We start from the raw sequence: 21,973 nt of genomic DNA on the forward strand, positions 1-21,973 counted from the left end.
AGAATGAGATGGTCCCTGTTGCATAACCCAGAACTGGATGGGTGTGGGTTGCCGAAGGAAACAGTCCCTCTTCCTTTCTCCTGTGAGGCCTGGCTAGGAGTGCCTGGGATGGGCGGGACACTGCCTAGGGAAGGTGGGTGGGGGGCGGTGGAAGCCGACCTTTGCAGCGAAGGTAGACAAGTAAACAGGCAAAGATGCTCAGAGTAGTCCCTCCCCCGAAGCCCCCTGGGCACAAGACAGTCTGATGAATCTAGAAAACCCCATGGATGACTGGGAGGGAAGGAGACGGATTCTGGGAGAGGAGAGGAATGGAGGAGCGAGCTTACCTGAAGGATGGGGATGGGAAGGGGGGTGGGGTCTGCTCTCTGGCCACTGTCCCCAAGAGCATCCAGAATACGAGTTCCTCTATTTCTGTCCCTCTCTAGTTTCAACCGGCCAATTTTCCCCCTTTCCCTGCCTCCCAGCGAGTTCTCACCCCGCACACAGCCCTCTCCAATTCTTCCAGACTCCGCATGCGCCCACCACAATGCTAGGGTCTCCTACGGTTCATTCAAGGTGTATCCCTCCCTGCCTCCCGGCCCTTCCCCCGTAGGCTTACCCCAGTCTGGCTCCCCTCGGGCCCCTTTTCTCCTTAGTCACATCTCAGGGGTGCTTTCTCTTACTCCTTTCCCAATTTTGCCCTTCCTCTCCTCTGCCCTGGTCTACTTCTCCCATCAGCAGAATTTCCCAAGACCCCGTTATCCACCCTCTCCATCTTTTCTCTGTCCCTCCACATTTGCCCACTCCTCTCGTGATCCACACACACCATCTCTTCTCAGTTCCCTTTCAGCCCCCATCTTCTCACTCCCCACCGGGTCCCTGCATGCCCCTCGTCTTCCTACATAAACACACTAAATGGATTGCACTCCAGTCCTCCCCTTCTTCCGCTCCTCCCCACCCTCCAGTCCCTCCAGCCAGCTGTACAGCTCCCAAATTCCGGGCCGAGATTCCCGGGAACAAAGCAAGAAACATCAGAGCAATTTGGGAAGTAAACAGAAACTGCAAAGGGAGGGGGAAAGAGGAGTGGGGAGGACCCAGGTTGGGGGGGCCCTCCCCAGTCCCACCCAGTTTAGGGAATGCCCCTGCCCTCTCCCCCACCCCCCCCCTTCACCTGGCTCTTAAAGGGCCCGGCCCCTGGCCGGCGGCTACTTAAGACAGAGGGGCGGCGGCGGGCAGCAGCTGCGCTGCGACTGCTCTGGAAGGAGAGGACGGGGCACAAACCCTGACCATGACTCCCTACAGGCTGCTGCCGCCGCTGCTGCTGCTAGCTCTGCTGCTCGCTGCCAGCCCAGGAGGCGCCTTGGCGCGGTGCCCAGGCTGCGGGCAAGGGGTGCAAGCGGGTTGTCCAGGGGGCTGCGTGGAGGAAGAGGATGGGGGGTCGCCAGCGCAGGGCTGCGCGGAAGCTGAGAGCTGTCTCAGGAGGGAGGGGCAGGAGTGCGGGGTCTACACCCCTAACTGCGCCCTAGGACTGCAGTGCCATCCGCCCGAGGACGACGAGGCGCCTTTGCGGGCGCTGCTGCTCGGCCGAGGCCGCTGCCTTCCGGCCCGCGCGCCCGCGGGTGAGTCCGCGCCCCGCCCCTGCCCCGCCCACGTGAGACCCGCGTCCTCCAGGCAGGGTCCTGGGGAGACGAGAGTGGGTGGCCCTGCAAGCCTTTGCGCCCTGACCCTTGACGCTTCCGACTTTGGGGGGCACATTTGTGTGGGGGAGAAGGGGCAAGTGCAGGAAGCTGGGGTGCGGCCAGGGGACTTGGGGATACAGCAGAAAGTGTCTGCGCTCTCGGTCTTTTTTGCTCGGTTTATTTTCCCTTGATGTAGTGTGTGTGCAAGTGGGAACTTGGGGACGGCAGGGGGAGAAATGGAGGGTTTTAGGGCCATCCCATGTGCTCCAGCAGGCCCAGCTCCTACAACCCTAGACGGCAAGCTGGGGAAAGGACACAAATGTTGTTCTCAGCTTCCACTTTGAGAAAGAGGGAAGGGAACCCCAGACTCCGAAATTCTGCACACACTGAGAAATGGCTCGTTTCCTCCTAATACGGGTGTTCGAAGCACCTAAACAGGAGGGGTCTAGAACCGAAGAGGCCCCAAATCCAAAGTTGTATTAGACTTGAGTAGGGACTGAGGGCAGGCTAGGGCGTAGGGTGGGGGAGAGGGGAGAAAGCGTGGGGGAAAGAGGGAATCTGCCAAATCAGGGTTATGATTTAAACCTGCTCAGAACTGTTCACCCATCCTACCCCACCCTGCTCCAGGGAGGAGAGCAGAAGCTGAGTCACTGGGTGGGTGGGACAGAAGTGAATCAGCACTGAAAACATGGGGGGCAGCAGGGAGATGGGGAAGACAGGAAATGCAAACTGCGCATCCCAGAGTCTCTGGGTTCCTTCCTCTGGAGGGGATGGAGAATTCACTTGGAGTTTCTTTCAGTCCCAAATGCTTGAGTGCAGGCTTCTGGGGGTCCTCCTAGAAGGTGGTCTGGGTGGATGAGAGAAGGCAGTTTGGAACTACATGGGTGGGTGCTAAATGTAGGGAATGAAGGACAAGGTCTGGGGAGGGGCGGGCATCCTGAGGAAGAAGGATCAGACTCAGGGTTGCAGGGGAAATGTCTCCTGGGTTGTGAGTGGTAGTTGGGAGCTTATCTTTGGGCACAGAGGGAGAGGCAGGATCCCTTCAGGGGTTCTGGTATCTTATTAGATATTAGGCAAATTCCAAGCAGTACATGCTCCCCTTTCTGCCTTTTCCTATCCCTGACTTATTTCCTCACCCCTTCCCAGTCCTGAGCTCTCCCCAGACCCTCCGGAAACTTTCTCCAGAGCCAGGAGCAACCTGCAGATTGGAAGCCCCTCATTCCCTGCACCTTCTTAATCTGCCCTCAGCCTATCTTGGTTAAGGGTTGAATCCATGTGCTCCTGGGACCACTGGGGTTGAGCTGGCCTGGATCACAGGGTATCAGAAGGGAGAGGTTCCCACTGCAGTGCCCCAGAAGTAACCACATCTCAGGCCTGGGAGGGGTGGGTTGAGTCACAGCAAGGTCACAGCAGGGACACACATTCCATTTGGGTCCCTGTTGGCCCCCCTCCTACATCCGTTGCTCTCTGCCCCAGCTCCCTGGCTTCGTGCGCCCCCTTCTGGCCGCTGGTGGAACAGCCAGGTCTTTTCATCCAAAGCCCAAAGCCCTGAATAGTCCTTTGCATTTGTTCTCCATTTTTCATTTATTTTATTATTTATTGTAATTCATTAATTTATTTTTAAATTAATTAATTTTTAAAACATATTTATTTATTTATGTTGAGACAGTCTCACTCTATTGCCCAGGCTGGGGTGCAGTGGTCCAGTGTCTCACTGCAACCTACACTCCCCCAGGTTCACGCCATTCTCCTGTCTCAGCCTCCGGAGTAGCTGGGACTACAGGCACCTGCCACCACGCCAGGCTAATTTTTGTATTTTTAGTAGAGACGGGGTTTCACCATGTTGGCCAGATGGTCTCAATCTCCTGACCTCAAGTGATCTGCCCACCTTGGCCTCCCAAAGTGCTAGGATGACAGGCACGAGCCACCGAGCCCAGCCAATAATTTATTTATTTTTGAGACAGGGTCTCACTCTGTTGTCCAGGCTGGAGTGCAGTAGCACAATCATGGCTCACTGCAGTCTTGACTTCTGGGGCTCAAGCAGTCCTCCTGCCTCAGCCTCTAATGTAGCTGGGACTACAGGTGCATGTCACCACACCTTGGTAATTTAAAAAATTTTTTTGTAGAGATGAGGTTCTCATTATGTTGCCCAGGCTGGTCTCAAACTCCTGGGCTCGAGCAATCCAATCCTCCCACCTCTGCATCTCAAAGTGCTAGGATAACAGGCATGAGCCATTGCACCCATCCTCATTTTCCATTTTTGCTTTCCAAAATGCATCTCCCTTATAAGCCTTAAGCTCACTATGGGAAATACTGGGGAATATTGTCAGGAAAAGTAATGTAACTATTTGTCAGAGAAAGAAACTAGGGCCAGCATCATGCAACAATGGGGCATAAGGCCCTCCCTTCCTTACTTCAGCAGGTGATGTGGGCAAGGCCCTTCTCCACATGGCTCTGGCTGATTTCTGGCCTCTCCTTCTCCTATTCCTCCTGCAGTTGCAGAGGAGAATCCTAAGGAGAGTAAACTCCAAGCAGGCACTGGCCGCCCACAGGATGCGAACCGCAGAAACCAACAGAAGAATCCAGGCACCTCTACCACACCCTCCCAGCCCAATTCTGCAGGTGTCCAAGACACCGAGATGGTGCGTTTGGAGCTGGTAGAGAGCAGGAGGGGTGGGAAGCCCTGGAGACTGCCATCTGAGACTGCTCCCTTGGGCTTGGAGACGGCTCCATTGTCGGTCCTGGGTGCTTGCCTGGTGAGCCAGAAGGTTGGAACAGGGAACTGGGCTGGAGCGGTTCTAAGCTGCCTGCTCTCCCTCCCCCAGGGCCCATGCCGTAGACATCTGGACTCAGTGCTGCAGCAACTCCAGACTGAGGTCTACCGAGGGGCTCAAACGCTCTACGTGCCCAATTGTGACCATCGAGGCTTCTACCGGAAGCGACAGGTGAGGCTATTTTTCTTCTCCCCCTGTTCCAGTAGAAGGCTCCTGCCAGGGAGTGGGGACAATGGGGCTTGCAAAGCTGCATAAATAAGACACTGCCCCATCTTTAAGGATCTTCCAACTTTAGGAGAACATAGAGAATAATATAATTTGTTATACAAACTTAGAGAATAATCAACCACACACTGTGGGAGAAAACCTGCTGAAGGAATGGCCTAACTCAGTGGCTCTCAAACTTGAGGCATCGGAATCCTCCGGAGGGCTTATGCCACACAGATGGCTGAGCCCCACCAGCAGCCTTCCTGATTCAGGAGGTGTGGGGTGGGGCCTGACAATATGCATTTCTAACATGTTCCCTGGTGATCCGGATTTGGGAATGCCACTTTGAAAACTACTGTTCCAGGCTAGCAGAATGCACACAATTTATTGGTTGAAGAGGGGGAACTAAAGAGAGGGAACCCTGGGCCGGGCGCGGTGGCTCATGCCTGTAATCCCAGCACTTTGGGAGGCCAAGGTGGGTGGATCACGAGGTCAGGAGTTGAAGACCAGCCTGAACAACATGGTGAAACCCCGTCTTTATTAAAAATTACAAAAATTAGCCGGGCGTGGTGCTGCGCACCTGTAATCCCAGCTACTCGGGAAGCTGAGGCAGGAGAATTGCTTGAACTTGAGAGGTGGAGGCTGCAGTGAGCGGAGATCATGCCATTGCACTCTAGCCAGGGCAACAGAGTGAAACTCTGTCTCAAAAAAAAAAGAGAGAGAGAGAGAGAGAGGGAACCCAGTGACCCTTGCTGTCCCAAGGGGACCCTCAGGTGTTTTTGCATCCTCAGACTCAGACATCCCCTCTCATTCTCCTGCTGGAAGCCTCTGGCCTCACCCCTGACCTGTGTGCCTCTCTCTCCAGTGCCGCTCCTCCCAGGGGCAGCGCCGAGGTCCCTGTTGGTGTGTGGATCGTATGGGCAAGCCCCTGCCAGGGTCTCCAGATGGCAATGGAAGCTCCTCCTGCCCCACTGGGAGCAGCGGCTAAAGCTGGGGAATAGAGGGGCTGCAGGGCCACTGGAAGGAACATGGAGCTGTCATCACTCAACAAAAAACTCAAGGCCCACGATCCACTTTCAGGCTCTGCCCCATGGGCCCCCTCACCCCTGGGCCTTTACACATGCGGTTGGAAACAGTGTTGGTGTTGGCTGGGGTGTCAATAAAGCTGTGCTTGGGGTCGCTGGCTTGTGTCTCTGTGTCTACCTCTCACAATTCTGGAGCCCCTGGCCCTCTCTTTACCCCACTACAGTTCACTCACAGCATTTCTTCTTTCCTATGGATACCTTTAGTCCTTCCTGTGACAGCCAGGCAGAAGCTTCAAGCCATCAAGCTTCACAGAGCTGCCCACCAGGAGTTGGGAGTGGGAAGGGGAGACACTGAGATCATGGCCTTAATCTGAAGTTGTGACCTTGTTTCTAACATTGATCTTTGGACATAAGGGGAGGGGAAGGATTAATAGTTAATCCCAGCAGGAACCCAGCAAAGAGGAACTCTCAAAGCACGTACCCTTCTGTTACTTCCTACTAAAAAAAGAAGGAAATTATTACTAATATATGAGCTCATCCCATGGCCCTGAACCATGTGATTTTACCTGGACTACCTCATTTTGAGCTTACAATAAGCTTGTGATATAGGGATTTTTGCCCCCATTTTTCAGAGGAGGACACTGTGGCTTGAAATTTGGGGTCACTTGCCTGAAATTATATAGCTGGTAAATGACAGAGGGAGGTTTGCATCTGGTTCTTCCGTATGTGACAACACCTGAGGTGCTTAATTCTTAGGTGCTTAATACGTGTTTGTTTAGCCTCCTTTCTGCCTACATGCTCACCCAAGCAGGTGTCAGGAAGCGCAGATGTTCAGGGGCCCTGGCACTCAGCCTTTTCCTTAGGTGCTTAATACGTGTTTGTTTAGCCTCCTTTCTGCCTACATGCTCACCCAAGCAGGTGTCAGGAAGCGCAGATGTTCAGGGGCCCTGACACTCAGCCTTTCCTGGAGGGGCCCCAGCTCCATGAGTAGCACGGTGCTAACCCCATCAGAATATTACCACATGCATCAGTCACACACCTTGTGGTGAAAGGGAGCTGAACGCACTGATACATGAAGACATTTCTGACTCCTCCCCGACCTTCAGCCTGCTGGGAGAGACTGAAGGCCAGCCATGCTAGGTGACAAGCTTCTGAGAGGCAAAGTTCCCCTCCCCGCGACGTACCCAGCCACTATTCCTGTGTGTGTGTGGGGGGGGTGGATAGCACCCTTGGAGCTGGGCATCTGGATGATGGTTGGGGTGTTAGGGGGATGTGGCCATCCCTGGAACAGACAGCAGAGTGAGGCCTGAATCTGAGAAGCTCTGCCCTCCGGATCAGATAACCTATCGCGCTCCCAGAGGCCCCCTCCTCCTGAAAGGACTTTAGTCTTTGGAGCTGTCACCTGAGCTGAGTGGGACAAGAGTTCTGTAGGGCAGGCCACGCTGCAAAGGAAGGAGGGAACACAGGCAAGGGCTGCCTGCTGCCCACTGGAGACCGCTCCATGGAGCCAGGCGGGGCCCGTCTGCGTCTGCAGAGGACAGAAGGGCCGGGAGGGGAGCGGGAACACCAACCCTGCAGAGATGGTGAGCCGGCCTCGCCCTCGGGGGGCACAGAAGGCACCAGCGGGTGGTGGGGCAGGAGGGGAGAGATGCGCTATGGAGAGAAGGCTCCAACTGCCTGATGCCAATCCTTCCTGCTGTCCAGAGAGGCCAAGGAAGGCAGACCCTGGCCTCAGCCCTGAGCCACCCAGCTGGGAGATGGAACAGAAAAGAGCTACGTCAGAGCTGTGGCCTGGCCTTATCTTTCTGACTCTTTAGCCCCAGAGGGTGAACGGAGTAGCTTCCCATTCCCTGAGTGCCCTGTTCACAGTAATGTCACCAGGCCCCCTGCTTGCCTATGGCCGCCTCACCACTGGCAACAGCAACTTCCCCTTCTAGTAGCCCCACCCATGAAACTAGATATTGGCTGGTTGGGGTGAGGGTGGCTGCTGAGCACACAAAGCATTTCCTGAACACAGGATGCCTCTGGGTCTGCAGAACCCCAACTCCTCCTGTTGACTGTGCCTTTGATCACTCCTCCCAGGAAACACTGAGACGCACAGAGCCCCGGACTTGGTGAAATGGACCCGACACATGGAGGTGAGGGGCGTCAGAGGTCAAGTGGACAGATGCTTGGTCGCAGGAGGCAGGAGTGAGGCTTGGTGATAAAGATGCCTTGTTTTGGTTTTTGCTTTTTGTTTTGAGTCAAAGTCTTGCTCTGTCGCTCAGGCTGGAGTGCATCAGCACAATCTCAGCTCACTGCAACCTCTGCCTCCCAGGTTCAAGTGAGTAGGTGGGACTACAGATGAGTGCCACCAGGTGTGGCTAAATTTTTTTTTTTTTTTTTTTGTATATTTAGTAGAGACGGGGTTTCACCATATTGGCCAGGCTGGTCTTGAACTCCTGACCTCAAGTGATCCACCTGCCTTGGCCTCCCAAATTGCTGGGATTACAGGCGTGAGCCACGGTGCCCAGCCTGATGACTTGTTCCTGGTACAAAGATCAGGTTAGAATTAAGGGTAAAGATGTAGGGGTTTGAAGCACAGGTCCCGAGGGTCATTGAAAGCCAGTAGATAGAGTCTTCCTGCTAGTGTGGCTGGAGGACAGGGATGAGGACTGACAATCAGAGGTGACCAGGCTGGAATTCAGACCCAGGGAGGGGAAGCCTTGCTCCTGCTGTCACTCCCTGATCCTTACTGATGCCCCGGGAAGCCAGAAGGAGATCAACTCTGGGCAGGAATCATGGCTTGTTCATCTTTTTACCACAGCACTTAGCATTGTGGGGTCCTACCCCACCAGCAGACCCATCACCACCCCACCAATGCCTGCCCTTCCCCCCACAGGGCTGCCACTGCTGACCACTGATCCCCCATCCCTGCAGACCCCCCAGGTTTTTTTTTTTTTTTTTTTAAAGCACTATGCCTGGCATAGGTAGAAACTTGGTGAATGTCTGGTAAATGAAAGGATGGCTGACTGGAGGGACAGTGGGCTCTGCCCTGGCTTTGTCCCACAGGCTGTGAAGGCACAATTGCTGGAGCAAGTGCAGGGACAACTGAGGGAGCTGCTGGATCGGGCCATGTGGGAGGCTATACAATCCTACCCATCTCAAGACAAACCTCCGCCCCTGCCTCCCCCAGATTCCTTGAGTAGGTGAGTCTAGGGAGCAGCTGCGCAGGCTCCTCTGTAGCAATGATCATGAGCTATCACATGATGTGCCCTTGCCAGCCTTGGCAGGACTGCGACTCCAGCCTTCCCTCTTCCCCACTTATCTTGTCTTCCTAACACTGGCCTCCACCTACTGGGCCTCACTCTGCCCTGGCCCTGACCTTCCACCCGGTCCTGCCCTCTGGCCCTAGCCCTGGCCTCTCCCTACCACTCCCCTTGGCTCCCAAGTATTGACCTTCTGCATGGCCCTGCCCTCTGCCCACTGACTTCTTCCTGACCCTGAACAAACATCTCAATTCAGGACCCAGGAGCCATCCCCGGGGAAACAGAAAGTTTTCATCATCCGCAAGTCCCTGCTTGAGTAAGTCGGGTGATGACAAGTAATGGGAGGAAAAGAAAGGGCTTTGGCTGGGGGTCACGGTACCTCATTTCTTATCCCCAGGCTCTAGGTGGTTTGTGGGGAGGACTTGGAAAGGGTTTCTAAGGTGCAGGTCCCCTATTTGCCCTGGGCGTGGTTGTGGAAGAAAGGCCTTTAGCTGGAAGTTCTGGATCGTTAGGCCTCATGCCTCATGTGTACAGTGTCTGAGCTAGTTCACACCACCCTGAGGACCCTCCCACACTGACCTTCAGGCCCCTGTCCCTCCAGTGAGCTGATGGAGGTGCAGCATTTCCGCACCATCTACCACATGTTCATCGCTGGCCTGTGTGTCTTCATCATCAGCACCCTGGCCATCGACTTCATTGATGAGGGCAGGTAGGTCCCCTTCCCACCTGGGACAGGCACACCTATCTGATCAGACCCTCTGGGTCCTCAGTGCCCCACTTGCCCTTGGGGCAAGCGGACACAGGTCCCCCCTTTGGTTATTGGACATGTACCAACTTTGCTCCCAACAACCTTCCCACCCAAAACACTCTCTAGGATCCCTTCCTTCCCCAGCCTTGGTTGGCCCTTGGTCTGTCCTCCCAGGGCCAGTCACTCTCAAATGCTTCTCAATGACACCTTGCCCTGAGGCAGATGTGTGTGTGTGCACACATGCACACCCATACACACTCCTTTCCCAGTCAGTTCTATTCAAGTAACCTCCATTGAGCACCTCCCGAGTACCAGTCCTAGTGTTCAGAGAAATGAGGGGGCAGACCCCACTCCTGTCTGTGAGGCACTCCCAGTCTTGTGGGGAAGACAGACATGTACCCAAGTGCCTGGGTGGGTCATTTCCCCCACAGAGCACCCCACCCAACTGTGAGGATGAGCTTCAGAGAGCTGTAACCTGGGGGTCTGTATTTTCAGGACTCCCACCATTCCTGGACCAAACTGAGGGTTGGGGCTGCTACTTCTTGTGGCCCAATAACGAGATGCAGATGAACTGGGGAGGAAGAGAGTTTTTATTTCTATAACTGGTTACAGGGAGAAGGCCTGTAAATTATCACTAGGCCAACTAAAAATTGCAATTTCCAGAGCATATATACCTTCTAAGCTATACGTCTATGTGTAAGTGTGCATTCATCTAAAGACATAAGTGATTAACTTCTTTTAATCTATAACTAAGGTCTGAGTCTTGAAGACCTTCTTCTGGAGCCTCAGTAAGTTGACTTAATCTAAATGGGTCCAGGTGCTGGGGTGATTACCCTTCTCTTGTCTCCTGCTAAATCATGGAGGTTTGAAGAGCTTCTTCAGACCCCCAGCAAAACTTGTTTAATCATGCTTTGAGGTTCAGGAAAGGCCTAGGCAAAACTCTTGGTGGGCTTTTGTTACATTCCGGCCTTTGTCTAAGGGCACTGGCTTTTAATATTTAACTTAACCACTCAGCCAGTACTGAAACAGTTGTTATGGAGGCCTGTGTTAGTGAAACCTGGCCTGCCACAGCCCCTCTCCCTATGTCAGGCTTGGGAAGCAATAACAAAAACAGGACCAAGGATCCACAGGTTCAGCAACAGCATTGCCTTTTGGTAAAATTTTTGTTGTTAGTTCTGTAAGTATTAAAAGGGTAAAATCTACCGCTAGGTTTGCATAAGAAAAAAACAAATTAAAAAAATTAAAAATGATAAAATCTCAGTAAAAAGCTCAAATACATGTTTTCCTGTAAAGGGGGTCCTTCTTGACCACCTCCTTCAATCCCACACTGCTTTCTGACTGGGCGCAGTGGCTCACGCCTGTAATCCCAGCACTTTGGGAGGCCAAGGCAGGCGGATCACTTGAGGTCAGGAATTCAAGACCATCCTGGCCAATATGATGAAACCCTGTCTCTACTGAAAAAAAAAAAAAAAAATATATATATATATATATATATATACACACACACACACACACACGAATTAGCCAGTCGTGGTGGTGCAAGCCTGTAGTCCCAGCTATTCAGGAGGCTGAGGCAGGATAATTACTTCAACCCGGGAGGCGGAGGTTGCAGTGACCAGAGATTGCACCACTGCACTCCAGCCTGGGTGACAGAGCAAAACTCTGTCTCTAAAAAAGAAAACAGTTTCTGAGTTTCCCTCCAGAGCATTTTCCATGCATTGACATTCAGTACCAAAGATAGGTACATTGTGGAGGTTTCACATAAATAAGAAACTGTACCTATTATTGTGTAATTTGCTTTTACTCACTAACAATTTATTTTAGGGATCTTTTCATGTTAGTCCATTGGTTTGAAGGACTGCAGAGTATGGAGGTGTCAGATTTGTTCACTTAGTCCTTTACTAATGGACAATTAAGTTGTTTTGTTTTTCCCCTTAACAAACCACACACTCTTAACCTAGGCTAACAAAACACTGAACAACCGGCATCCTATTAGCTCCAACCTACAACAGACGCTCCAAAGGAACAAAACTAAGTCAGTCAGTCTAGTTACCTCATATCCTAACATGTGTTGTATATAGAGTACTGAGCCCTTAGCAACGCCATGAAACCAGAGAGGGCTCTCAAGGTCATTTAGAATCAAACTCATGCCATGACTAAGTCTCCTGGAGCAACGCCCTGTGCCACAGAGGTGCCGTCTTGAACACCTCCAGAGACGGGGAGCTCACAACCTGATCAAGATACCTCAGTTCATCTTCCAGGAGCTCGGACTGAAGAGGAAGGGGACAAGAATGGACTTCACTTGTCTACTTTGTCTCTCCTCCCCACTCCAAGGCTGCTGCTGGAGTTTGACCTACTGATCTTCAGCTTCGGACAGCTGCCGTTGGCGCTGGTGACCTGGGTGCCCATGTTTCTGTCCACCCTGCTGGCGCCGTACCAGGCCCTGCGGTTGTGGGCCAGGCCTGGGGCCAGGGGCACCTGGACGCTGGGGGCGGGCCTGGGCTGCGCGCTGCTAGCTGCCCACGCCCTGGTGCTCTGCGCACTGCCAGTCCACGTGGCTGTGGAGCATCAGCTCCCGCCGGCCTCCCGTTGTGTCCTGGTCTTCGAGCAGGTGAGGGCCAAGCCCTGCTGGGGGACAGGAAGGAACGGGTGGGCGGGGCCATCTCAGCAGAAGGGAGTCCCCGAAAGAGGGGGCACTGCCCACGAGAGGGAGGGCAGAGACTGCATTGGCAGGGGCGGAGCTAGTTACCGGGGCAGAGTCCCTTACGAGGGATTTGGGGAACCTGCAGGCTGGAAGGCAAACAGTGTGACACCGCCACCACAGGAGGTTGACCGGAAGACTCCGCTCTGGCCTCTCATCCCAGCAACCTTCATTCATCCCAGCATATGTTAGGCTATACAGCCATCAAACAAAAAGAAAAAATATGGACTCTGACCAGACAGATCTTACACTCTGCCTGCCTCTCAGAGGTAACCCAGAGCACAGAGAGGTTAAGCGATTTGCTTAAAGCCACACAGCAACTTGGCCTCCCTTCCACTCTGCCACAGGTTAGGTTCCTGATGAAAAGCTACTCCTTCCTGAGAGAGGCTGTGCCTGGGACCCTTCGTGCCAGAAGAGGTGAGGCCTTCATCTTGCCCGGTTGTGAACTCAGTCCTCTTTTTTTTTTTTTTTTTTTTTGAGACGGAGTCTCGCTCTGTCGCCCAGGCTGGAGTGCAGTGGCCGGATCTCAGCTCACTGCAAGCTCCGCCTCCCGGGTTCACGCCATTCTCCTGCCTCAGCCTCCCGAGTAGCTGGGACTACAGGCGCCCACAACCGCGCCCGGCTAATTTTTTGTATTTTTAGTAGAGACGGGGTTTCACCGTGGTCTCGATCTCCTGACCTTGTGATCCGCCCGCCTCGGCCTCCCAAAGTGCTGGGATTACAGGCGTGAGCCACCGCGCCCGGCCAACTCAGTCCTCTTGACTGACTGAACGAAGCCAGCAGGTGCAGGATCCTGATAAAATCCCTGCCTTCCTAAGCCCAGGTTGCCCACCAGGCACAGCCCTGGCCTCCAGCTGGGCTCTGTGGGCTTTCATCGATAGGCATTCTCAGCTCCTGCCTCTGACAGATGGCACCTCTTGTTACCCAGGACTTCTGGCACTTTCCTATTTCCTATTTCCAGGCCCAGCCTGTCACCCAGGCTTTGTTGTTCCATTTATAGAGCACATGCAGTGTATATTTAGCATCATTCTTAAGGGCCCTAGAATTTTTGGAATGACAAGTTGGCACTGGCTCCAACTTAAATCACCAGCTGCATTAGCCCTTAACAAGAGCCCTTAAAGTCACCAGCTGCCGGCTGAGCACAGTGGCTCACACCGGTAATCCCAGCACTCTGGGACACTGAGATGGGAGGATTGTTTGAGCCCAGGAGTTCAAGACCAGCCTGAGCAACATAGTGAGATGGGGTCTCACTTCAAAAAACTTTTAAAAATTAGCCAGGTGTGGTGGCTAATGCCTGTGGTCCCAGCTGTGTGGAAAGCTGAGGTGGGAAGATTACTTGAGTCCGGGAGGCGGAGGCTGCAGTGAGCCATGACTGTGTCACTGTACTCCAGCCTGGGCAACAGAGTGAGATCAAGTCTCAAAAAAAACAAAAAAAAAGTGAGAGACATGCAACTCTTTCTTTCACTCACTTGAACACTTAAAGACCATTTCAAGGTTATTAATTGGCCTAATTTCAATTTCAATTTTTTTTTTTTTTGAGATGGAGTCTTGCCTTGTTTCCCAGGCTGGGTGCAATGGCGCAGTCTTGGCTCACTGCAGCCTCCACCTTCTGGGTTCAAGCGATTCTCCTGCCTCAGCTTCCTGAGTAGCTGGGATTATAGGTGTGCATCAGCACACCCAGCTAATTTTTTTGTATTTTTAGTAGAGACAGGGTTTCATCATGTTGGCCAGGGTGGTCTCGATCTCCTGACATCCAGTGATCCACCCATCTCGGCCTCCCAAAGTTCTGGGATTACAGGCATGAGCCACCATGCCCAGCCAATTTTTTTTTTTTTTTTTTTTTTTTTTAGAGACAGGGTCTTGCTATGTTGCCCAGGCTGGTCTTGAACTCCTGGGCTTACGCAATCCTCCTGCCTTGGCCTCCCAAAGTGTTGGGATTACAGGAGTGAGTCATTGAGCCTCGCCCCTAACTTCAATATTGTTGTATCTCAGAGAATAGGAAGGCTCGAGGAGAACAGAAGAGATGGGAGAATGGCTGGTCAGTGCAGTAGTCAGAACACACACATAATTTGTCAGTTAAGTTTGCTCTCTTATTTGGGTGTGTTTCATGATGCCCTAAAACAATTACAATAGTAACATTAAAAATCACTGATCACAGTGATTTTTGCTCAGGTGAGAAGATGGGGTAGAAGGGTGGACCTGTGACTCATGGTGGCGGAGAGGGGACATTTCTGGGAGGCCTGGGGAGGCAGTGGAAGGGTGGTGCCAAGGGAAGAGGAGGCCAGTGCTGGGCCAAAGGTCCAATGCCACCGGCAGCTGCCAGTGTCCCTCTCCAGTTAGGTGTCCCCATGCCCCCTCCAGGCCCTGGGCTGTGTGTTCTATGCCTGTGCACCATACCACATATAATAAAAAGAAGAAAGTTATAAATATTTCAGGAATTGCCAAAATGTGACACAGTGGCATGAAGTGAGCACTTGCCGCTGGAAAAAGTGGCACTGATAGGCTTGTCTCTTGCAGGGTTGCCACAAACTTTCAATTTGTAAAAGAGGCAATATCTGGGAAGTGCAGTAAAACAAGACGTACCTGTATTACGAAGTCCAGACAGAAGGGGAAGGAGAATGGGTTGTCGAACGTGTGGGTACCAAATGAAGCTCTGGCCACAGCAGGCCCTGCACTGGAAGATAGGGTGCCTGAAATGAAAACAGAAGAGATGGTGTTACAGAGCCAGTTCCATTCCTGCCCAGCTTAGCTCCCCCAGCCTGCATCTAGGTCCTACATCCAGCTCCTTGCTTATCCCCCACCCCCACCCTATCCATTTCTCCACTCACCAGTCCCACTACCCTTCCCCAGCAGCCCCCTCACCTCTGCCCTCTGCCCTTCCCCTTACTAATCCACCTCTCTTATTCCTCCCCAGGTGAGGGGATCCAGGCCCCCAGTTTCTCCAGCTACCTCTACTTCCTCTTCTGCCCAACACTCATCTACAGGGAGACTTACCCCAGGTAAGACCCTGCATCCCTTCCCCACATGCCCAGGCCCACAGGAACCTTACCCTTCTACTCTCCCCTCCCTGAGGTCCTCAGGCTCACCTCAGGCACTGGCCACTTTCTCAGGAAGCATCTAATAATAAAGATGGGAAATAGGTGACTGGTAGACTACCCTGTCTCCTTGCCCAGCCTATGATGACACTAGGGCAGCCCACTTTCCTGGTTTACCCAGGACTGTCCTGATTTTAGTTCTGAAAATCCTACCCATCCTACACACCTTTGTTGACATCCATGCTTAAAACCCTCTTGTCACTCTGTTATGGAAAGTTCAAAGTATCCTAGACCCCACCACCCTAGATAATCCTCCCAGGCCTGAGCAATTAAGGGAACTGCGGAGAGAGGGCCCCAAAACCTGTGCCTAGGCTGAGCAGGGAACAACATGAAAGAATGAGAAACATATTGTCCCAATTGCCGCTGCAGGACGCCCTATATCAGGTGGAATTATGTGGCCAAGAACTTTGCTCAGGTGAGAAGATAGGGTAGAAGGGTGGACCTGTGACTCATGGTGGTGGAGAGGGGACATTTCTGGGAGGTCTGGGGAGGCAGTGGGAGGGTGGTGCCAAGGGAAGAGAAGGCCAGTGCTGGGCCAGAGACCCAATGCCACCAGCAGCTGCCAGCGTCCCTCTCCAGTTATGTGTCCCCACGCCCCCTCCAGGCCCTGGGCTGTGTGCTCTATGCCTGCTTCATCCTGGGCCGACTCTGTGTTCCTGTCTTTGCCAACATGAGCCGAGAGCCCTTCAGCACCCGTGCCCTGGTGCTCTCTATCCTGCATGCCACGTTGCCAGGTGAGCCAACTAAGGTAGGGCTGGAGTAGCTGTGCCCTGGGGAAGGCAAATCAGGGAAGGCCTTGCTAGTTACCTTCCCTCTGTTTCAACACGTTCTCCTTCTGAGTCTCCCCTCACATCTGTCACCTCCTATCAGGGCCCACTGCCATGGTCTCGGTTCAGACCATCACTCCCCCTCCACATCAGCTTCCTACCCATCTCCCTGGCACCCAGATCTTTCCTCTCCCATCTACCCCTGACACTGCTGCCCAGGGGAACTTTCCTACTACAACTAATCATTCCCTACCCTCCTTCAAAAATTCTAGTGATAAGTCAATGCTGGCACTTTCAGATCAGATTGGAACCCTTGATGTGGCATCCAAGAGTCCTTCCCACGCAGCCCCAGCCTATCTTCTCATCCTACCACAAGCCCTGAAAGATATGTACTTCCATGCCTCCAGGCCTTTGCCCACACTGGCCACTCAGCTTGAGATACCCTTTCCCCACGTTCAGCCATGGAATCTAGTTGCTTCTTGGAGGCCCACGGCTGAGATGCCCCCTCCTCTGGGAAACCTTCCTTTTGTAGCCACCAATTACCACGACCCACCTGTTTCTCTGTACTCGCAGGCACATCAGTGCCACCGTACTTAGCTCCCATTACATTTGCCCTGGCATATGGTTGGACACGTCTTTCTGTCTCTTTGTCTGTGTGTGTCTCACTTCAATCACTCTGTGAACTCCCAATGGCCCTTTGAGGTTCATCTCCATCCCCAACATCTGGCACGAAGTAGATGCCAAGTAAATGTACATGAACAAATGGATGAATAAATGAACGCATGAGGCCAGGCACAGTGGCTCACCACCTGTAATCCCAATACTTTGGGAGACCAAAGAAGGAGGACCGCTTGAGGCCAGGAGTTCAAGACTAAACTGGACAATATAGTGAGATCTCATCTCTACAAAAAATTTAAAAACAGTTGGGTGCGGTGGCTGACACCTGTAATCCCAGCACTTTGGGAGGCCGAGGGAGGTGGATCATGAGGTCAGGAGATTGAGACCATCCTGGCTAACATGGTGAAACCCCGTCTCTACTAAAAATACAAAAAAATTAGCTGGGCGTAGTGGCAGGCGCCTATAGTCCCAGCTACTCAGGAGGCTGAGGCAGGAGAATGGCGTGAACCCGGGAGGCGGAGCTTGCAGTGAGCCAAGATCTCACCACTGCACTCCAGACTGGGAGAGAGAGGGAGACTCTGTCTCAAAAAAAAAAAAAAAAAAAATTAAAATTAAAAATAAAAATTAGCTGGGAATGGTGGCTCACATCTGTAGTTCCAGCTACTTTGGAGGCTGAGGTGGGAGGATCGCTTGAGTCCAGGAGTTTGAGGCTGCAGTGAGCTATGATCACACCATTGCAATCCAGCCTGTCTCAAAAAAAAAAAAAAAAAAAAAGGAATGCATAAATTTGTGAATTACCAATAAATGAATGGTAAGAGTTGGGGCCCTGGTTTCTGGGCAGGGGCTCCTCAGAGCTCAGAGCAGGGCTGCCTGCGGGTCCATGTGGGCCAGCCTGACCTGCAGCCTCTTGTCGCCATCCACCAGGAATCTTCATGCTGCTACTCATCTTCTTTGCCTTCCTCCATTGCTGGCTCAACGCCTTTGCCGAGATGCTACGATTTGGAGACAGAATGTTCTACCGGGTGGGGCCTGGACCTAGGCCAGTTGGAAGCTGGAGGCAGGGAGGGTTAGGGAGGGATCTGGGGAAGATGGTGGCCAGGTTGGATGTCACTTCAGCCATGCTGTTCACCTCCCATAATAAGAAATGCAGTCCCCTAGATGTGGTTATAATGCCACCCCTCCATCTCCTGACAAGCCAGGGCTAACTGCTTTTGTGTGCATGGTACTACAGAATCTTCTCCTGAGAGAGGGAGTAGGAGGGAGGACAGGGCCTCCATGTCCTGAGGAGGGAGCTGGGAGGGTGTCTGCTGTCCCTGTTCTGCCAGGAGCCAGCCCTTCTGGAACACTGGGATAGGGTGCAGGCAAAGGGAGCAGTGGGGAGGAGCCGGAACCCAGATGCTTGCTTACCTCCTTTCCCCCACCTTGACCCCACTTTCTCCAGGACTGGTGGAACTCAACGTCCTTCTCCAACTACTACCGCACTTGGAACGTGGTGGTCCATGATTGGCTGTACAGCTACGTGTATCAGGATGGGCTGTGGGTATGGGCCCTGCAGACCCCTTCAGCTCCCACATTTAATGAGGGCTCTCCTTCCTTCCCTCTCCTTTCCTCCTGCTACAGTGTGGCATCTACACCACTCACCTTTTCCAGGCCTAAAGGCCCTTTTGATTTCATCTGTCCTCATTTTCTCATTTTACCCAACCCAATGGGTAGAAAGTCCTTGCAATCTTAGCTTTCTTCCATCTTTATCCTTAATTCCACCCTCTCCACAGGGCATTGTTTCCCACCTTAGCCTTCTAAGGAACATGCACATATCTATTTTCAGCTACCAAGGGTTTTTACATACATTTAATCAGCACAGTAACCCTGAGAAGTAAGTATTATTATATTCTCATTTTGAAATGGCACCTAAGTCCCAATGGGATAGTAGCATGCTCTTTTTTTTTTTTTTTTTTTTTTTTTTTTTGAGATGGAGTCTCGCCCTGTCTCCCAGGCTGGAGTGCAGTGGCGTGATCTTGGGTCACTGCAACCTCTGCCTCCTGGGTTCAAGCGATTCTGCTGCCTCAGCCTTTCAAGTAGTTGGGACTACAGGCGAATGCCACCACACCCAGCTAATATTTGTATTTTTAGTAGAGACGAGGTTTCACCATATTAGCCAGGCTGGTCTTGAACTCCTGACCTCATAATCTGCCCGCCTCGGCCTCTCAAAGTGCTGGGATTACAGACATGAGCGACCGTGCCCAGCCAGCACACTCCTAAATAAGATTGATGTCACCCCTTCTGACCTCAGATCCCATATTCTCTCCACTGTACCACACTCTCCCTGGCTTCCTTAAGGTGGGGACTCTTTGTGGAGGAGCTCATGGAGACTCACTCTTCACTCCTTTCCTTACCCTGCCAGCTCCTTGGTGCCCAGGCCCGAGGGGTAGCCATGCTGGGTGTGTTCCTGGTCTCCGCAGTGGCCCATGAATATATCTTCTGCTTCGTCCTGGGGTTCTTCTATCCCGTCATGCTGATACTCTTCCTTGTTATTGGAGGTGAGCTGGCCTCTCTGCCACTGGAGGGGAGCCATCCAGAGGGAGGCCTGGGTCCTGCTCCTGGAGATCCCAGACTGATGGTGGGAGGCCTCCCCCCCAGGACTGAAGGCGAGGCTGCTGGGACTGAGAGGTGGAGTGGGGGAGGGGGTCACTTGGAAAGCAGGGAGGGAGGCAGCATTGGGAGGAGCCAAGCTGTATCCTGGGGCATGTGGGAGGAAGTTTCTGGTTGGAGAAAAGCACTTGAGGAAGACAAAGGAGAAAACTGAGATGAGGTTGAGAGGCTCAGTATGAGATTCAGGATATTAAAGTGCAAACTGAAGAATCCTGGTTTTACATGAGCCACTTTAGACCTCTACAAATTTCTGCACCTGGGTTCAAGATCTTCTCCAATGGGGTCTTCTTGTTCCATCTCTTCCCAATACCCTGGAATGGGAGGGAAGCCAGGGAGACAAGGAACTCCTGGAGCTGGAGTGACAACCTTTCCTCCTGCACCAGGAATGTTGAACTTCATGATGCATGACCAGCACACCGGCCCGGCATGGAACGTGCTGATGTGGACCATGCTGTTTCTGGGCCAGGGAATCCAGGTCAGCCTGTACTGCCAGGAGTGGTACGCACGGCGGCACTGCCCCTTACCCCAGGTAAGAGACCACAACCCTCACCCAGCTCCCCATCCGTGAGGACACACAGCCCTACAGCCAGTCCCTCCTTGTTCCCCAACTCACCAGTCACAGTCAGGCACCAGGGCCTGGCTTGGGGGTGATGGACTCTAACGTCTTGGATGCATGGGTTGGGTCACCAGGAATGACCTCATTCACAACTTATTCTTCTCTGGCTCAGACAACCTTCTGGGGGCTGGTGACACCTCGATCTTGGTCCTGCCATACCTAGAGGTCAGGGCAGATGACACCACCTGCCCAGATGACACCACCAAGTTCTCTGCCTGCAAAACCTGGGACCAGGACTCCTGTCTGCATTCCCAAAGTTGGCTCTGAGTCAAGGCAACCTGCACACAAGACCCCACCAGGGAATGTGCAAGGACTGAGATCTGCAGACTTGTGGGTAGCTGAGCACAGACCTCAGCATGGGGGTGAGAGGGGTGACTCTTCAGTCCCTATCCCCATGGGCTGGGTACAGGATACCCTCCTACCCCATGACTGTCTTGGGGAGACTTGGGGGACCTTATGGATTTGACGAATGTGGGGGAACTCAGAGGAACTGGGGCCACCCAGGTTTGAAAAGGGTCTCGTTCTTGATTTCGTATTCCTTCCAATACAGCAATAAACTCTGTCTCCCTTTTCATTAATTCATTAATTCATTAATTCATTCATCATTTGTTCAAGGCTCACTTGGATTTTTGTAGAGTTATGTCTGTAGAGGCAAGACTTCGTGGTAGGATGGGTGAGAATTTTGGGTGCCCCCTGCCTTACCTCCTCTATGCCACCCCCATCTCCCAGAAACCTGACCTCAATGCTTTTTCCACCTCTTCTCCAACTCACATTGAATTTTCTAGCCCCTTTAATCCTTCTGCTCCTGGCAACCCCTAGCACATTTTGAGAGGACACGTAGCAGGCCTCCTTTCCTTTAGCAGACCCAGGAGAGGAATGCCTTGTACAGACCTGAAGCAAAGCTTTTAATTTCGTGAACCCAAGTTTCTACAACTATAATAGGGACATTAATATTAGGAGTGTCCTGACTGAAGGAGACATAAGGTCAGAATACTTCTATTCAAAGATGTTTCAGAAACCAGACTGTGTGGTCTGCCCTCCCTACACTGATTCCCTGCCTGATGTGGCTCTGGGGAGACATCTGTGTAAGAAAAGGGGGAACATTAGTGTCAGGGGAGCTGAGGACCAAAAAAACCAGGGTCCCTAAGAGAGAGAGCTGGGGTATTTTTTTTTTTTTTAACATTTCAACAGTATGCATAAGACATCTTTTTATGTCAATAAATATAGATCTATTTTGTCACTTTTATTTATTTATTTATTTATTATTTTGAGATGGAGTCTCGCTCTGTCACCCAGGCTGGAGTGCAATGGCATGATCTTGGCTCACTGCAACCTCCGCCTCCTGGGTTCAAGCGATTCTCCTGCCTCAGACTCCTGAGTAGCTAGGACTACACACCACCATGCACGGCTAATTTTTGTATTTTTAGTAGAGATGGGGTTTCCCCATGTCGGTCAGGCTGGTCTCGAACTCCTGACCTCAAGATCCACCCGCCTCAGCCTCCCAAAGTGCTGGGATTACAGGCGTGAGCCATCGCACCCAGGCTCTTTTCTCCCTCTTTTTATGCCTTCTTTTGAATAAATTATGATTCCACAAGTGGAATGAATGGTACATTTTTATTTCATTTCTGTTATCTTATTGTATGTTCTTTACCCATCCCATGATTTAACTTTTTAGCTCATGTTGCTATTCATTTCATTTTCCCTACCCCATTGTTATTTTAGATGTTCTATATTTTTCCATTCTTCTGTTAGTTACTTTCCCTTCCCAGCAATAATAATAAAACACACATTTCTTTATGATTATTTGCAAATATGCCAAATAGGTATTCCATTAAGATGTTTCATGTCCTGCACTTCTACCAATAAG

The 21,973-nt window shown here is 52.2% G+C and overlaps 2 protein-coding genes across 11 annotated transcripts; both read left to right on the plus strand.

Moving 5' to 3' along the window:
- Positions 1 to 1,216: 1,216 nt before the first annotated feature.
- IGFBP6 (insulin like growth factor binding protein 6) lies at positions 1,217 to 5,818 on the plus strand. The gene is made up of 4 exons (XM_045365316.2): positions 1,217 to 1,598; positions 4,155 to 4,300; positions 4,484 to 4,603; positions 5,505 to 5,818. The coding sequence occupies exons 1-4, from the start codon at positions 1,268 to 1,270 to the stop codon at positions 5,625 to 5,627; spliced, it is 720 nt and encodes a 239-aa protein (XP_045221251.2). The 5' UTR covers positions 1,217 to 1,267; the 3' UTR covers positions 5,628 to 5,818.
- A 1,255-nt stretch (positions 5,819 to 7,073) lies between these two features.
- On the plus strand, positions 7,074 to 20,686 carry SOAT2 (sterol O-acyltransferase 2). 10 transcript variants are annotated; one of them, XM_005570966.5, is made up of 15 exons: positions 7,074 to 7,247; positions 7,747 to 7,802; positions 8,688 to 8,852; positions 9,169 to 9,228; positions 9,514 to 9,621; positions 11,995 to 12,271; positions 12,709 to 12,778; positions 15,276 to 15,360; positions 15,826 to 15,871; positions 16,061 to 16,190; positions 17,766 to 17,863; positions 18,283 to 18,381; positions 19,243 to 19,378; positions 19,874 to 20,019; positions 20,219 to 20,686. In XM_005570966.5, exons 3-15 carry the CDS (start codon positions 8,779 to 8,781, stop codon positions 20,267 to 20,269), a joined length of 1,380 nt encoding a protein of 459 aa, XP_005571023.3. In that variant the 5' UTR covers positions 7,074 to 7,247; positions 7,747 to 7,802; positions 8,688 to 8,778; the 3' UTR covers positions 20,270 to 20,686. The 10 variants fall into 10 exon arrangements, 5 of the variants coding, with proteins under 5 accessions (XP_005571023.3, XP_005571020.3, XP_073863042.1 ...); XM_005570963.5 differs by having other exon boundaries at positions 8,716 to 8,852; XR_012420280.1 differs by lacking the exon at positions 17,766 to 17,863.
- The last annotated feature ends 1,287 nt before the right edge of the window (positions 20,687 to 21,973 follow it).

The sequence above is a fragment of the Macaca fascicularis genome, chromosome 11, assembly GCF_037993035.2.
Source record: "Macaca fascicularis isolate 582-1 chromosome 11, T2T-MFA8v1.1".
Classification (NCBI taxonomy): Eukaryota; Metazoa; Chordata; class Mammalia; order Primates; family Cercopithecidae; genus Macaca; species Macaca fascicularis.

Coding starts and splice junctions, on each gene's coding strand:
- IGFBP6 (XM_045365316.2), top strand. CDS start 1,268: ATGACTCCCTACAGGCTGCTGCCGCCGCTGCTGCTGCTAGCTCTGCTG. Junction 1,599..4,154: donor TCCGGCCCGCGCGCCCGCGG/GTGAGTCCGCGC, acceptor TTCCTCCTGCAG/TTGCAGAGGAGAATCCTAAG. Junction 4,604..5,504: donor GCTTCTACCGGAAGCGACAG/GTGAGGCTATTT, acceptor CTCTCTCTCCAG/TGCCGCTCCTCCCAGGGGCA.
- SOAT2 (XM_005570963.5), top strand. CDS start 7,166: ATGGAGCCAGGCGGGGCCCGTCTGCGTCTGCAGAGGACAGAAGGGCCG. Junction 16,191..17,765: donor CCTGCATGCCACGTTGCCAG/GTGAGCCAACTA, acceptor GCCATCCACCAG/GAATCTTCATGCTGCTACTC. Junction 19,379..19,873: donor ACTCTTCCTTGTTATTGGAG/GTGAGCTGGCCT, acceptor CTCCTGCACCAG/GAATGTTGAACTTCATGATG.